At 43.5% G+C, this 17,142-nt stretch overlaps 1 protein-coding gene and 1 long non-coding RNA gene across 4 annotated transcripts; one reads left to right on the top strand and one right to left on the bottom strand.

Moving 5' to 3' along the window:
* Nucleotides 1–1,145: 1,145 nt before the first annotated feature.
* Nucleotides 1,146–16,695, bottom strand: CUNH2orf80 (chromosome unknown C2orf80 homolog). Of its 3 annotated transcripts, XM_067549812.1 has the most exons (10): nucleotides 16,644–16,695; nucleotides 16,079–16,199; nucleotides 14,691–14,784; nucleotides 13,632–13,713; nucleotides 12,342–12,424; nucleotides 12,123–12,210; nucleotides 11,277–11,354; nucleotides 4,448–4,535; nucleotides 2,464–2,579; nucleotides 1,146–2,073 (listed from the first exon to the last, which is right to left on the bottom strand). In XM_067549812.1, the coding sequence occupies exons 3-10, from the start codon at nucleotides 14,729–14,731 to the stop codon at nucleotides 1,996–1,998; spliced, it is 654 nt and encodes a 217-aa protein (XP_067405913.1). In that variant the 5' UTR covers nucleotides 14,732–14,784; nucleotides 16,079–16,199; nucleotides 16,644–16,695; the 3' UTR covers nucleotides 1,146–1,995. The 3 variants fall into 3 exon arrangements, with proteins under 3 accessions (XP_067405913.1, XP_067405912.1, XP_067405914.1); XM_067549811.1 differs by lacking the exon at nucleotides 16,644–16,695 and having other exon boundaries at nucleotides 16,079–16,296; XM_067549813.1 differs by lacking the exons at nucleotides 11,277–11,354; nucleotides 16,644–16,695 and having other exon boundaries at nucleotides 16,079–16,296.
* On the top strand, nucleotides 15,858–16,592 carry LOC137154082 (uncharacterized). Its single transcript, XR_010920062.1, has 2 exons — nucleotides 15,858–15,975; nucleotides 16,160–16,592. It is a non-coding gene; the product is annotated as an uncharacterized lncRNA (long non-coding RNA).
* Nucleotides 16,696–17,142: the final 447 nt, after the last annotated feature.

Below are 17,142 nucleotides of genomic sequence, written 5' to 3'. Positions count from 1 at the left end.
ACAGGCAATTGTGTGTGTGTGTGTGTGTGTGTTTGGGTTTTTTTAAATTGTACTGAATTCATTCAAAGGGCAAGATTTTCTTTGCTTTGGCTATTAAGGGGTTAGATCAATGCATTTCAATTTTTGGTTAATTATAGAGAAGTCCTTAATTGCTACTTTGGGGTAAAATAAGTCTAAGGATGAGAATAATAATATAGGCCTCAATTCAGCACAATACCTAAGCCTATGCTTAACTTTAAATATGTGCTTAGATCCATCTCTATTCAGCAAAGAACTTACGCACATGAGACTTAAACACGTGCTTAAATGCTTTGCTGAATACAGGCCACAGAAATGTAGGATTTACTGAATTGAATCAACATTGTGTCCATCAAATCTGATATCTTGCTTCCAGCAGTGGGAAATACGTGGGGTGAAATCCTGGCTCCTTTCAAGTTAATGGTAAAACTTCCACTGACTTCAGTTGGACAGGATTTTACCTCTGTTTCAAGAAAAGCAAACAGAACACTGATAAGTCACTTAGTCTGTTGGGTCAGTTTCTTCCACCTCTGGTTCTAAATACATTGTAGCTTTTTCAGTTCTACAGCCTTCTTCAGCTCGTCTCAGATTGGAGAGAGATGGTGTCACTTTTAAAAATGTAGCATGAACAGGCAAAGATGATCACATAGCATGAAGAGTGCAAAGAATGAAGGATGATTTTGTAGTTAAGATACTGGACTGGGATTCAAGTGATCTGGATTCAGTTCCCAGGTCTGGCACCAACTTCCTGGCTGATCACGGGCAAGTCATTTCATTTCTGTGGGCCTGGCTACACGGCGTTTTGGAGCCGTGGAGTCGACAGACTCATCTGGTCAGGCTTGCACTAATGCTCTAAAAATAGCTGCGTAGTCAGACCCACCTCTACAACTGGGTTTGTGAGCCTGAGCTCCAGCCCAAGCCACGCCTATTTCAGGTGCAAGCCCCATGAGCATGAGTCTGTGGACCCAGGCTGCGAGGCTCATTCCCAAGTGCAGAGAAGATGTATCCTACGTGTTTAAAGTAAAGCAAAGCACAATGCAAAGCTGGTCTCCGGTTTCATTTTGGAACTCTTGCCCATGCAATCCATAATCCATGAACCCCTGGGCAGTACAAACAATCTATTTTGTTTCAAAGGTTTTATTTTCTTTTGCATACATAAAGTTAATATACAATACCATGCCCAAAGCGTGTATTAATACAACTGTATGACACACCAATGTAGCTATGCAATTCTGAGATAACTGCCTTGGCTGATGGATATCCTCTGGCTAATCTTAGTAGTTTGTTTTTAACCCTATATCATTTTAATGTGCCAGATGAAATACAAAATAACTGTATCACTCTCTGTGGCATCATAAACATCCCTTATCAATGAGCATTTCTGCCACTCTTCTCGTATTGGGCCCAATACAACTCATATTAAAGTTAACTGAAAACCTTTCTTTGCCTTCAGTAGGAACTGGGGCAGGATCTATGGCCCTGATTCAGCAAAGCATTTCTATTCAGCAAAGCACAGCCTCACCAATTTAATGGGACTTAAGTACTTGCTTTGCTTATCAGAGGTGGTCTTATTAGCATGCTAAAGGGCTTTGCTGAATCAGGGCCTACCTCAGCATGGAAGCGAGCTATTAAAGATACAGAAAAAGGGATGGAGAAAAAAAAAATTCTAAGCTACAATGTAAAGCTGTGTTGAAAACTAGGAGTACAAATGGTCGCTTTAGCTCACCCCTCCGAGAAATAAAATGGCAACTAGCAACACTTAAAGATGAACATGAGGACAACGTGCCTCACATTGAGATGGGCAGCCTGTTTCCATAACAGAGCCAAGGGGGCTACCGCCCATCCCAATAAAAAAATAGCACAATTGGATCACCAAAATCTAGGGAATAACCCCACCTCTCTCAGAAAGGAACTGCACAGCACTGTCCGGACTTCTCTGGTCTTGCTTGGGTAAGAGTCATGAGACCTGGCTTCTTGTTACATTTCTGCTCCCTTTCCGCTCTTTGTTGCAGGGTCCTTTGGAAAGATTCCTTGCTCAAATTGTTTTCTAACCCCCTGCAGGATACAAACAAACATTGAGCTGTTAAGAGCAAGCAGAGTGTGGCACCTTGTCTACCCAGCAGGTGTTTTGCCAGCAGGAGTATTTGCCGAAACAATGAATTTCGAGTGAATATTGCAGAATTTTACTGGAAAGCAAATTTCAAATGCATAATAATCTGGGCAGTGGCAAATTTTTGACAGGGAAGTATTTGCTTTCCATTGACCTGAAGAAATCAAACATGGTTAATGGAAAGTCACTGAAACAGGCTGCAAAAATCTTCCATTCTGTAGTGCACCAGGAAAGGCTCTGTGAACTATGGGTGGTCCAAGGGACACCATTTGATGTATGCTGGTAGATCCTATTCTGCAGAAATTGTTTGACTTGGTTTGTATTTTTAGACCTACTTTGTCTTGCTGCTTTTCTGTTGATGGAGATTCTGATCGCTTGCAGTGCTTATTTGTTCTTCTTTTTGAATTGGTGGTGGCTCGTTGATTTGCTGCTGCCTTTTGAAACTTGACACCTGGGCAAAGAGAATATCACCTTATAGTTTGACAGAGCCTCCACTGTCAGTCCTGAAGGATTCCCAAATGGTTTACAGATTTTCTATATTGGATCAATACATGCTGAGAGGGAAGGCTGCCATTGTCCGGTTCTTTCCGTCCCTAATGCCCCAAGGGTGGCTCTCATTTTGCTACATTGTGAGTAAGTAGTCAGTTTTGCAGTGTGATAAATATTGACCTGCAACGTAAGTGCTGCAGAAGTGCAGAATCTAATCCAAGGTCAAGACTGAGCACGTCTCTTCAAATGTATTAAAGACAAACACTATGTGACAATGCAGATGAGGCCATTATTACCTCACTAAGGCTATGTCTACACTGCAGCACTAATTCGAATTAGCTTAATTTGAATTTCAGAAAGCGATTTATAGAAAGCACTGCAGACTGTCCACACTACATTGTTTGTGCTGCTTTCTTGCGTCCACACTGGCCAGCCTTAATTCAAATTAGAGAGCAGTGCAATGTGGGAAGCTATCCCACAGTGCAACTAACCACAGAGGTTGTTGTGACGAGTGTCATCGTCCCAGGATGCAGCTCTGCTTCCCCCACCCTCTTCTCCCCCCACCCCCAAACAAACAGGAAAAGGATTTTCATGCTGTTTTTTTACTCCCCCGATCGCCATTGCTGCAGGCACATGGAGCCAGCTGAACTATGCTCTCATTTTTACCGTGACAAATACATCGCAGCTTATCCTGGATTACTTTAGAACTGTATGCTGTTTGCCTTTTATGCTCCCCCCACCATCCCCTGTATATTGCTTGCCTTTGATTTTTCCCTCCACCAAACCAACCCCCCCACCTATATGCTGTTTGCCTTTAATGATCATCCCAAAACCCCATGTATATTGCTTGCCTATGATTTTTCCCTCTACCGAGGTGGCTGTAGAATGAAAGATAAATAACGGAGTCAGTTAGTATATTAATACAGTGATACAAATGTTTCCATTTCACTGATGGAAAGCTTGATATCCACATGTAGCACTGTGAATAAACACTTAAGAAAGTATCAATTTCCATGATTGGCCACTGAAACAATGTAGCAAAACATTTCCTCTCACTGCTGGCATTTCAAATGCACTCACCACGTGGGGAGGGGAGTGGGTGGTGAAATCTTTCAAACACTTAAAGGGACAAACTTCAAAGGGCTTGCTGGGCAGTTAAAACGCACTGAGAACTATGGGAAAGGTCTCTCCACGCTGGCAAGTACAGGAAATTAAGATTCAAATCTTCCCGGGGCTGGTTTGCGGGAGGGTACTGAAATGGGGCATCATGGGATACAGTCCGGAGGCCAATTAATTCGAATTAAGTCCCATTGCATCCACACTCACACTAATGTGAATTAACTGATGCACTTCAGGCGCTAACCCACTTGCAGAGGTGGTTTTATTAATTCGATTTTAAAGGCTCCTTAATTCAAATTAATAATGTGCAAGTGTAGACGTGGGAGTACTTAATTCGAATTAAGGGACTTTAATTCGAAGTAAGCCACCAATGTAGACCAGGCCTAACAAACCAGCAAGGAATCTATTTGCAATACATAGATTCCTATTATGGTGCCTGATCCAAAGACCCTTGACTTCAGTGGGAATGAAGACCCCTATGGATTTCAATGAGCTTTGGGTCAGATTCAGATAGCACTTTTCATCTGTACATCTCAAAACTCTGTACAAAGGTAGGCGAGCATTATTATCCCCATGTCACGGACGGGGACACAGAAAGGTTGTTACATGACTTGCAGTAAAGCAGTGACAAGCTTGGAATTAGAATTCAGGTTTCTTGACTTGCAGCCCCCTGCTTAAATCCCCATGTGAGATGAGGCAAAACATGCTTACTCTGTTTCCAGGCATGTTCTGCAGCTTTCGGGGCTGTCAACATGGCAAAAGGATGCACTGAGAGGTTGAAAGGGTGAATCCGGTAACCCTGAAAGGACAATAGCACTTAAAAATTAATATGACATTGTACAATTGTTTGTCTATTTCATAGTCTTTACAGCCCTGAGTATATTATTACAAATCACTGGTATTTTAAAATATTTACTTCTAACTTTTCCATCCTCTTTTGCCCTCTCCCAGTGGCTTTGCGGTGCTGATCTCCTTTGTTAGATCACTCCTGTATTTCCTGATTTAGGATTAGAGGTGGGAACTTTCCAGCAAAGCAGTGTGGAAAGGTTTGAAAATAAACAGAAAATGGGAAGACAGAAGCTCTGACTATAATAAAAGCAAAGAAGGGGACAAGAATTCTTCTCTTTATAAAGGGGCAGGGGGAAGGAAATCAAGGTTTTGTAAAATAAACCACATGGTGATGTCAGAAACTTCACACAATCCTGTCACAGCTGTGCCTTGATCTCTCTGAAACTGTTAAGTGATGGGCTGAATTGGAGACTTTAGGGGTTCTGATGAGAATTGACTTGTTTCCTCTTCTGAAACCCTGTAACTTTGCTCCCTCATCACCAGCAAGAATCTATCTCTGAGCTATACGCTAGTCACTTTTCAGAGATGGGTGTTACTCCAAGCAACACAGCTAAATTCAGAGTTACGCAGATGAGAGGAAAACCAGCCTAAGAACCTCATCTGAAATCTCTCCTTGGCTGTGCCTGAAGCAGATCAGGAGCTCCAGCCACAGGAATATCAAAGATCAAAGGGGAAGCATTCTGGGAAATGGCATGAGCAAAAACTTCCAGAAATCTTGCAAGAAAATCTGCCTTGACTGCTGCACTCTGCCAAGCCCCACTTTGAAGGGAAGTTTCCAAGGGCAGCCATGGTTCAGGGAACCTCTGGCAAAAAGGTTTGTATCTGGGGACTACAGACTGTTGGGAAGGGAGAGATGGGGAGCTTCCAGGCCATAAAACGAACAGAACATCCATGGGTCAAGTGGAACCCCCATCCTACTCTTTGGAGCGGGAGAGGGGCCAATCTCACCTGCCCTGAGAGAGCAATTCCCAGCAAACTCCACAAAACAAACTGGCTGGAATTTCCATTCTCCTAGATGGGAACAACAAAAACTAGAGAATTTGGTCAATGTCTACATAGCAGTAACCCTATCCAGACACCAGATGGCAGTCTATATTAATAAGGCCAGGTCTGAATGATGTATTTTATAAGTGTACCAGAGACGTTGCCAATTACAGGGAAGTGGTTTATTATGATTCCAGGGCCTAAAACCTTGCAGTGCAATGATGTCCACTGAATGCCTGTTCTCGATGCTGTGTATACAGTAGCTAGGTTACTGATAAGAGAACACATTCAGATATATGTGGTGTCTATTGGTATCAAGTCCTGCACAGACAAAATAGACCAATTTTCCTTTTCTGTCCTTTAGCCAGGGATTATCTTCAGCTGGTACAGCAAAAGAAAAGCACAGGAGAAAGAGACAATCAGCTCCTCTCAGGAACAAAACGAGACCCCTGAAGGTCAATTATGCAAACACAGAAAGCTTTTGTATGTTTGTGCCAGTCTTACATTGGTCCTTTGTTGTTCACTTTAGCTGGCAAGGTCCCCTCTCAGAGAAACTGAAAGAAAAAGAACTCAATGGTCACCAGAGTCCTTTATGCCAGATATTGAACCATTATCAGAATAGGAGAGGTTCATAAAACACTCATCTATAACCAAAACAATACAGCGTTTCTACCATGCAGTTATACACATTTTACTCTATTGGGCTCAGATAAGAAAGGGAAGTTTATAGTAGTGGTTCCTTAGAGAGGAAATGGTCCAATGGTTAGGATACTAGGCTGTGACTTGGAAGACCCTACTATGCCATGGTCTCTGTCTCTCATCTTTAAAATGAGGGTTATGGCACTTTCCTGTCTTAGCGGGGTGTTGGCAGGATTAAAGATTGGGAGGTGCTCAGGTACTATGGTAATAGAAGGCATATAAGTACCTTAGATCAAATTTGTCATGACATTTTCAGCAATGTTTTTCACTGCTGTTTTTAAACCAAAACTTTAGTTGAAATTGCTTTTGAAATTTTCCATGTATGAAAAGAGGCATAAGAAGACACAGTTTCAGGACAATAGGAAATTTTAACTCAAAATTTTAATAAAAACAATCGCCAAAAAATGTCACTGGAAAAATTGTATATTGATGATTTTCCACAACATCGTTCATTTTTGAAAAAAGGTCCTTTTTGGATGAAAAATGTTTGCGCCAAAAACACTGACGAACTCTAGGCTCACATGCAGGAGTGCATGTCAGGAAAGTTCCACCAGGTAACCTGAGGACTTGACTGAGTCCACTGTTTTTATCATCCATGGGGAATGGCTGAATAACATAGGGCTGGGTCTGCACTAGGAAACTAAGGCAGAATAACTGTCTCTCTGGGTGTGAAAAGTCCACTCCCTGGAGCGATGCACTTAAACTGACCACCTAACCCCTGCTATGCACAGCACTATGTCGCAGGAGAATTCTTCCATCAACCTAGCTACCGCCGCTGGTGGAAGTGGATTACCTACAGCGACAGGAGAAACCCTCCCGTCGGCATAGGCCGCGTCTTCTCTGAAGGACTACAGTGGCACAGCTGCAGCGTTTTAAGAGTAGACAAACCCTTAGTGGAAATGCATTGACTTCCCTCCTTTGTGAACAGTTTTAATTCTTAAGTGCAATTAAATTAAATGGGTGGGGCAGATCCAACTGAACCCCTGCCACACGAGAGTCCATGCTTTAAAACCACAACACATAATGGATCAAATTCTTCCCCAGCTTATGCCCCAGGCAACTCCACTGAAGTTCAAGGAGTTAAGTCTCTTTCATCAGAAGTGGAGGCTGTAAGTCAAGGCAGAATTTGGTCTACTATGCTATGCTGTTGAGGAGAGACTGGGACACAGCTGTATAGACGTGAACCACTGCTCACCTGGGGAGGAGGTGGTCCTCTCAAAGGCTGCGGGTACTGTTGGGAAGCTTGCATACAATTTTCCAGGTCTAAGTGGCCTTTGTGTATTAAGAAGCCTCTGCCTTGCTACCAGCCCTTAAAATGAGTTTAGACTCTCCTGACTGCCCGTTTGTAGCCCACAAGGCCCCTTTAGAGTCAAAGCCAACTGTGGCATTTGTTTGGCTCATTCATATTTTAGTTCTTACCTATGTTCCATTTACCCAGTAACTTGCTTCCTCTTTGTGTGAAAGGAAGGGTGGTTATGGGCTCGTTCTATGGCTGATGATATAAGAAGTAATTCTTCAACACCACTCTGTGCTGATAAGGCATCAGATGGAGTATTGTGTCCAGTTCTGGGCACTGGGAAAATGCGGATTGGAGAAAGTCCAGAGGAGAACAACAAAAATGCTTAAAGGTCTAGAAAACAGGGCCCATGAGGAAAGATTGAAAAAAATGGGTTTGTTTAGTCTGGAGAAGAAAAGACGGAGGGGGGACATGATAAGTTTGCTACAAGGAGGAGGGTGAAAAATTGTTCTTGTTAACCTCTGAGAACAGGACAAGAAGTAATGGGCTTAAATTGCAGCAAGGGAGGTTTAGTTTGGACATTAGGAAAATTTCCTGTCAGGGCAGTTAAGCACTGGAACAAGTTGTCTAGGGAGGTTGTGGAATCTCTATCTTCGAAAGTTTTAAAGAACAGGTTAGATAAGCACCTGCCAGGGATGGTCTAGTTATTACCTAGTTCTGCCTTGAGTACAGGGGACTGGACTGGATTGCCTACTGAGGTCCCTTCCAGTCTTACCCTTCTGTGATTCTGTGACACGGCCAGAACTGGTTGTATTGTCCGATTGGCACTGAGGAGCCATCTACACTACATGTCCCACAATGCCAGTGTGTGGTTGCTGCATGGTTACAGATTCCGTGTTGTAGAAACTGGGTGCTTTTCTAGCAGTGCTGGGACAACATGTTTAATGTTGGGGATTCATGTTGCAGCCCAGGTTACCCTGAGCACATGATCACCTAGAACTTGAGCTGATTGAAAACTTCAGAGGTTTTTTGAAATTTTGACAAATTTTTAACCGAGATTTTCACTAAAATGTTTGGTTTTTTGGCCAGCTATGCTTATAAACGTGCAGGACAACAGTGTTAGATTCATAGAGTTGGCTGGTCTGTTGAGACAGCGAGCCAGATTCTCAGCTGGTTAAATCGGTGTGGCTTGATTGAAATCAATGCAGCTTTGCCAGTTTACACTGGCTAAGAGCGTGGCCTGGTGCTCCAGGTCAGCTGCCTGCCTCCCCGGTACTGCAGTGACAAGGAGGAGCTTTACTTTGATAACAATCAGCACTTGTTTTTTCAAAACATTTTCAAAAGGCCTCTCAGTTTGCACCCAGAATTTTGCATGTGCAATTGTGAGATGCTCCGCATCTGGACTTGCGTGTGCAATCCATGCAATCTAACACCATGACTGACAAGCGGTAATCAGAGCTGAGGAGTCAAAAGCCTCATCTGCCTGCGATTAGAGGCAAACAGAAAATGTGGATTGAAGCCCCTTCCTCACTCCAGATGCTGCTTGTGGCAGTGCTGTCTCATGCTCACAGGTGGATTCAGAGTGTTTTACTCTGAAATAAAATTAGTGGATATAGAATTCATTGTTAATGTAAGCTTCTGGAACAAGCCTGTTTTACAACTGATGTTTGCTGACTGCAGCTGATTCATGAGCCTCTTGTGGAAATGTAAAAAGCAGCTCAGCCCTTGCTGAGTTTATAAAATGCATCATGAGTGGCCGGAGTCACAAGAGACTGGTTCTCTTCAATGAAGCCACTTCACTCCCTGGGTGGCTATTCAATGGGCTGTATTGAAAATGCCTTACAGGGCTTACCAAACTCTAATTATTGAAGATTACAATGAGACCTTCATGGGAGGTGGATTGTCCCACATCTGCATGTTGGGGGGCTCCTGCACCTTCCTCTGAAGCATCTGGCAGTGGTCACTGGCAAAGACAGCCTTCCGAACTAGCTGGACCACAGGGCTGACTTAGTGTTTCAATTACTATGTAAATCCTCAGTGCAGATAAGGCCTGACACTGAAAAGTGCTTCAAAAAGTGTGCTGCACATATCCAACCAGTCTTAATACAGATTCTCATGTTTGGATCAGTGCAGCATCCTGATTTTCCCCTGTACCGTAGATGCATTTTAAAAAAATTTCTTCAGTAGGTGTGTGGGGAACTAGGAAGTTTGTATTTTTATAACTATCATATGCCCCTCCATGTATGTGTGTGATATTACCCTGCCTGAATACACAGTTAGATCGACAGGGACTGTTAAAGAAACCAGGCAGGAGAAGTACAACAAAAGGCCTAGCTAAAGAGCATCCCACACAGTAGCCAGGTTTATAGCCATGGAGAGGAGATTCCTCAGGCCTCACCCTGGCAGCAGTCTGAGAATCTGCAGCTCTGCTAAAAGAATTGCCTGACAGAGAGGATGGGGGAGAAAGAGTTGCCAGCTGCTGATGGCCGACACAGAGAGTGACCAGGAGTCAGGGGCTTGCAGTAACTTGGTACTCAAGAGACCAGAAGAACACCAGGGCTAAGTCATCTCTACCCGTGAGCAGAGGGGAATGCCAAGTGGAGGTCAGACAGTACGCACGGATCTCTGTTTTAAATCCGTCTTCCTGCGTGCTGTGAACATTTTGGCAAAATAAATCACACTTGGTTTTGGAGAAGCTACTTCTGGGTCACTGCAAACAGTTAATGTCCACAGGTTCTCCAAAGGAAACCCCTGCAGGTGCCAAGCCCATTGGGCCTGCTAGGTATCATAGCAAGCAACCACGGGCCTGTAACCCAGAGATCCAGTCGGAGTGGTTGGATGGCAGGGTGCCCCCTCAAAGTCACAGGCCCATCACTTGGAAGGGCTGCACTCAGGGCCTGGCAGAGGTCTCAGAAAGGGCAGCTTGCTCAGGGACCGTAGCCAAGTTTTGGACTGGAGCATGCTAAGAGCTTGCATGGCAGGATTTTGACCCAGATGGATTGAGGCTGGGATGAAACTATCCAAGTAATCCATCGCCAACAGATCTCCAGCAAACAGAATGGAAAACAATGAATGGCAACTTAAAACAAAAACCACCCAGCCTACTCCATTCCATGGCCATGGATGTTATTTAACTGCTTGTAATGTACTGCAGAAAGCTTATCAATATGACACTAGTTCAGCTCTCCTCCACTCATTTTTATCCAAATCAGCACTGGCTAGATAACAGCAATTACCTCCCCAACAACTCAATCAGCTCTGTTTACTCACACAGGAGAGCGGCTGGCTGTAAACAACAGCTGTGGCAGCACAGACCCAGCTGATGTGAGCTTCAAACAATTAGGAAAGAACTCTGTACCATCTTGCCAGCTTTTTTACATGCTTTAGCTGGATAGAGGATAGTAGGAGTCGGAGAACTGACTACATTGTTAAATTAAAATATAACGGTGTCACTATTGCCTGGCACTGGTAAGCGGTCATTGAAATGGAGAAAGGATTTATATGACAGTAGCATATAAAGTCACCGAGATCAGGGCCCCATAGTGCTAGGTGTATAGTCTAAACACCTAGGGGCGGGGAGGCAGCTTAAATGGCTTGCCCAAGGACTTGCAGCAGATCAGTGTCAGAGCTGGGAATGGAAGTCAGCTCTCCAGAATCCCACGCCAGTGCCTTATCCCCTGGACCACACCACCTCGGATGCTGCTGGCCCAAAGAAGCAACCACTTAGAGCCATGCTATCACAGCAGCCCTTCTAAGGTGCAAACAACTCACTTGGGCAGAGCTGTGCCAGCAGGCTGCCGAGGGCCCAGTGCTGTAAATCCCAAAGATGTCTTCAACAGGGATGCTGTTCTGTGAAAGCAGGTCAGGAGACGGGGTTAGTCCTTGCCGTGAGAATCTTTGTTTTTGAATTAATAAATATGTAGCATCCAGATGTTGCCCCATCCCGCAGAGTCCTTTCCAACTAGAACGATTTGAACTGTTCCACTGTTACCCTATGGCCAAGGCACATGACATGCACATCTAGGGTTGCCTCACGCACCTGGCATGGCCCTATTAGCTCCTGTGACCTTCTGCCACAGAGAAGACATGGTGGAACACAGCAGGAATCTGACTGACGCAGACCTGCCATGGTGCCTAAAACATGTCATTGCAGAAATAGCAGAAAAACTTGAAGCAAGCGCAAGCTGCTGTCAGGACTGATTCCACTGCTCCGGCATTAGATCTGTGCACTGCTGTGCATGTCACTGGATACACTGAAACACCGGCTTTGGTAGACCACTGCGCAGCTCTCATTGCTGTCATCGCTCATGCTATCGTTTTATCATCATTTTCTTTGATGTTCCTTATGTTAAAAGCTGTCTGTGAGACAAGATAATCACCTCCCTATTCTCCATCAGCTTGCATCATGCTAAAGGAGCCTGATTTTTATTGTGTTTAAGAAAAGGTTATAACTCCCAACCCCTGATGAAAATGAGACAGTTTTGCAATATTTAAAAATGTATATACAGTACATTGCATGAGCTATCATCACACAATACATGGTATGTATGTAGTATTTTGGCCATCTGGGAAGATGCTGTAGAATAAAAGATTTTGCTGCCTTTATTGCTTCCTTACCATTAAGATCCCGGCATAAAATGACAAAATCATAGCTTCTCTCTCAGTTCGGTTAGGATACATGTATCTGCTGTGAAGTGGCAAATTCCTATCCAGGATAATGAGAGGGAATATAAGTAAATAGAGTTAGCCTGAAAGATATTGGACTTGATTCATGCCTCAGTTACTCCAGTTTTACACCCCATTGCAGGATCAGGGCCTCTGTCTTTTCATACTCACCTTTTCCCTTTTGCTAGAGGACTTTGGACTTCTGAATCATTCAGCCACAGTAAAGCAACATTGATGGCCAAGTCATAATGAGCCTGAAAACAGAAGACACAGGAAGGATGGGCCAGGTGGAGTCAAGGATTCATCTGCTATTCTCTCCAAAGCCCTTACTTATCAACTTCACATATTTCCCCTGGCTTTACAATGGATGCTGAGCTCTGTCACAGTTCACGGGTCACAATAGCCTGAGATAATCTCATAGAACATTTATAGGGCTATAAAGTGAATGCTACTGGGCTTTACCCGTTTATGATTTATAGATTTTTCCTTTACTGCCAATGTTAGCAAGTGATCTCGTAACGATTAACTTGATCTATAAGTGAAAAGAAGCTCCAGGCCTGTAACTGACTTCAGGTGAGTGGACCCTTCCCCTGCAACCATGTAGAGTCATCATACCATGTTAAAAAAAAAAAAAAAAAAAAAAAAAAAAGGTTTTTAGAGAAGTTTATAGAATAATTTTTCTCTTCCATCTAGAGAATATAACAACAGGAGGAAATCCTGGTTCCAATGAAGTCAATGGTAGTTAAGTAATGTTTGTGTAGTACAAGACTAATCCTCACACGACAACCGCCATGTGGTATGTTTCACAGCTTTTTTTTAATCCCAGAAGGGATAATTATGATCATCTAGTTTGATCTCCTGAGCAACACAGGGCCATCAAATGTTACCCAGGAATTTCTGAATCAAGACCAAGTAGCAGCTAAATATTACCTCCATTTTATAGATGGGGAAACTGAGGTTAAATGGCTTGGCCTTGACTAGAGAAGACCTCATTAATCTTGTTTTTGCTACTAAACTGACTGCTCTCAACATGATTGTTTAGTACAGTTGGTCCCCAAGGAGTTACACCAGATAGTTTATTTCTGTCTGTTTGAATTAGATCCAATTGTGTTAATACCAGGTAAAATCAACTAATTTTAGCTCTTGTAAGGCATGAGATTTAGGGTAGCATTTTAAAAAACCGACTAAGTGACTTAAGCACATATGGGCATAGGGTCATTGAAAGTCAATGGGACTTAGGAACCTGTTTATTTTGAAAATGTGATTTAGGTACTTTTGAAAATGTTACCTCGGGTTATTATATGCAACTGATCTCTAGATAGTTTCCCTCTCTTCTAGATAAAAAACATTTGTTTACAGATGCTAATAGCAAGTTATTTAACTGTATCAAAGCAGGCACCCTTCACTTCTTTTATTCAGGAAGTAAGAATGCAAGATTAGAATAAGCAATCGTCTAGTTACCATATCATCTAGAAAGGTGGGCTGCCGTCTTCCTTTTGGGTCAAATTCATTTTCCCGAAGTCTGATACCAACATAATCTCCCCTAAAAGTAAGAGAGTAGCTTTGAATTACAGTCTGTTCTAGGCAATCCATTGCACAGATGATGGAGTAAGGCACCTCTCAAAAGCCAGCCTACAATCAGGGCTGTGTTTACTGTAATTCAAGAGCTTAACAATCTTCTGCAGCTTCAGCAGGTATCCCAGCTGCTGCTGGCAGCCCTCTCTTGACATGGAAAGCCTGGTATTTTCTCACTTGTGGCAATCCATCTATATACTACTCGGAGCTATGGAACTGCCTGTCTAAATTCCCCAAAGGCTTAGAAATAAAGGGAGAAGGGCAACGGTAAGCAAAGTATTCAGACTGAAGTTCTGCTTAAGACAGTCTCCCCTGGCTCTTTGCTGGTGGTGCTGCTGCAATAAAAGCAGTGAGCAGACAGCAGAGATGTCATCGCACAACCACCAGCCTGAAAGTGCTGCTTCATTTCTGTTTGGTTTTCTTACTTCAGGAGGGGTAGAAACTGCAGCCTTTCCTCAGACTGAGCAGCGCTCGCTCCAGCAAGGAGCACAGCAAAGGCAGGTGTGGCCCTTCTTTCGAATATTACGGAAGTTGAATTACATCCCTGGAGAAGAAACCAGATTCTCTGGATCTAAGAGCATGACCTTCCACTACTTGAAGTAAAACATGTGGCCTTTTAGCTTAAAGGCAGCAGCTCTAGTGCCCAGACCATGCTCCTTAGTGTGGTCCAGGAACTAGAGAGAAACCAAACGCATGTTGCCAGCATGATTTATATATGTGCATCTCTGAGGGTAGTGTTAGGCTCTTAATCACGGCAGTTCACCTATTTTGCATCTAATACACCTCAAAGGAGGACACTGGGAGCTGGACAGCATCCCCAGGGAAGTCTTCCCAGATTTGTCAGAAAGGAAAGGTTAGGGGGCCGTATATGTCATACAGAACCTTTAGAAACTATCATGGCTATCTGACGTGCAGTACAGGAACTACCTGGCACTCGTTACTTACAAGAGTTTTTCAATCTCCTTTTTTAGGCGTTTTCTTTCCATGGATGGGGGCGTTTTCTTGTTAGTCAGGAGTCTGCTGCAACTCAGCCTGCTTCCTACGATCCCGCATAAAGAGCAGGAGGAACAGAAAGCCATATCACCGAGTGTCAGTATTACAGTGCCTGAACCAAAGTCACAGATGAATATTTGCACAAAATATTTCCACACCTTGGCAAAAACATGGGCGCAGCGGAAGTGGCAGAGTAGTACACAAACAGAACTACAACGGGAAATGAAAGCGGACAAGATGTTCTGGTAATACAAATAAATGATAACAGTAATAGTTAGGAGCACCGTTGTGCCAACCTTTGAAAGTGAGGATGAGGAGTTTGACCATGTGCTGAAATGTGGCAGGAAGCCAGTGCAGAGATTTGAGCAGGGATGGGTGACAGGTATGACACTTGTAAGTTTACGTGTTTCTAGCGCACCCATCACAGCAGCATCTGCATGCATAAGTAATTTAGATGTGGCTACTATTGTCCATGCAGGGCATCAGAACAGATCCTGCTAATCAACTCTCCCAGCTCTTAAAGCTTTGCTTATTTCCTCCACCCACCTCGTGTGTGAGTAGTAACTCCTGCGCGACGGGACTGGGAAAGGGGGCAAAGGAAAGAATTTTGGTTGAATGGGTGGGAAAGAGGACAGGCTAGAGAAAGGAGGCTACCGCAGGCCAGGTTGAAGATAAGCAGGGTCTGGGCCATAGTTATGGCGATATTTGTACACTGTTCACAAATCAAATTACATGCTTTACTGCCCCTAGACCGTGGGTTTACAGAGTTCATGAAACCACAAACATTTACGTTCAGACTTGGAGTGAGAATGCCGTTTATATGCGCTCATCACCATTGTGTCTCGGTGCCAGCAGAATCTTTAATAGGGATCAGAAATGCCAGTGCTTACGTACAGCATTCGAGTACCCAAATGCCGACACAACTCTTTGCCACTAACCTATTAAAAGTAGCACAACGATTCCTGTAAATATCCTGGGCCAGATCCTCAGCTGCTGTAAATCAGCGCAGTTACATTTACTTCTGTGAAGCTAAGATGATTTTGATGATTTATTTCAGCTGACGAGTGGCCCCAAAACGTATTAATGCAGCATTTCATTTAATGAAGGGGAGATTGAATTAAGGAATCCAAGGCCTCCCCTTGATGTTATTTTGAAAGCTACTGGAAAAACACAATCTATCTTTCTGCCATTCAGGAGTTCCTCAGAAAAACAGAATCCACTGATAATTGTAAACATGGTAAGAAAAATAATTATCTAGTTAATAATCCTATCAACAGGACTGTACAGAGTCTTTTTATGCACACACACACATGCACTGTATATGAGAAATAGTCCATTACCTGTATCCGACTCTCAGTCTTGTGCAATGATTATTAAAAGGATCTGAGCTTTCGAATCTCTCTCTCTCTGGTTCTCTGTAGGATGAAATTCACCCTTGATGCTATTTTCCCTCCTCTGCATCTGCAGCTGAAAGAAACTAGGCTACTGCTTTGCACAAGGCTGAAGCTTTCTCCTGTTGCTTAGAAACAATGCTCTGAACTGCAAGAAGTAAAAAAAATAAGTCTGTGCCCTGAGGTGGGGCTCCCGCTCTGGCATTTAAGTGATCCTTTTACATGTCCCTGGCATTGGGTTTCGCAGGGGAATGGTTGGCCTGAAACACAGACGACTGGCTGACAAGGGAGGTCGAGTCCAGCCGTGATGAATCTAACAATTTGTAAAAGCAGCCACCTGTACTGAGCAGAGGTGGGGGATGGGGAGTGATCACTAACAAGGGTGAAATTCTGGCCCCTTGGAAGAAATGGCAAAAGTCCTATTGATGTCAATGGAGCCAGGATTTCATCTGCAGAGATGAAGGCTAATGTAACTAATAGCATAACCCACAGTTTTGACCCAGTTTATACTTACACTCATGAGATTAGGAAAAGTTCAACAAGCAAACAAACCCCAAGCAACCAAGAAAATTCCATGATGCCACCCACTAAAATCTGGCTATAATATAGCTCACAACGGACCACAAAGTGGTCAACAGCAAATCATCAAACCCATACGGAGCTGCCCAGAGCAGAGCTCCAGTAAATATTTTCAAACCCTTGGGGGGGGAGGAGTGGGGAGGAGGAGCTGTGAGCTAGTTTCAGGGTGCCCCATGGGGCTGAAACCACAAGCCCCTGCTTCAGTTGAAGCCCAGAGCCCCAAATGGAGGGCCAAATAATTTAGGAGAATTTAAATCCTGATCAAACGAATTAACTGGACAGAAAGAGCTCAATCAGTTTATATTATAGTAGGTTTTGCAATCTGCAATTTTTAATGTAAGACTAGAATTAGCAATACCTGTCCTTGGACTATAGCCTATTAATAGCAATTTCCCTCCCTGTGGGCCACATCTTAAAATGGCACATAGGCTTGT

The sequence above is a fragment of the Emydura macquarii genome, unplaced genomic scaffold (genome assembly GCF_026122565.2).
Source record: "Emydura macquarii macquarii isolate MOO-44397 ecotype Brisbane River unplaced genomic scaffold, CSIRO-AGI_Emac_v2 contig_1253, whole genome shotgun sequence".
Classification (NCBI taxonomy): Eukaryota; Metazoa; Chordata; order Testudines; family Chelidae; genus Emydura; species Emydura macquarii.
Note: the sequence above shows the minus strand (reverse complement) of the source record. Positions and strands in the feature narration are given on the sequence as shown.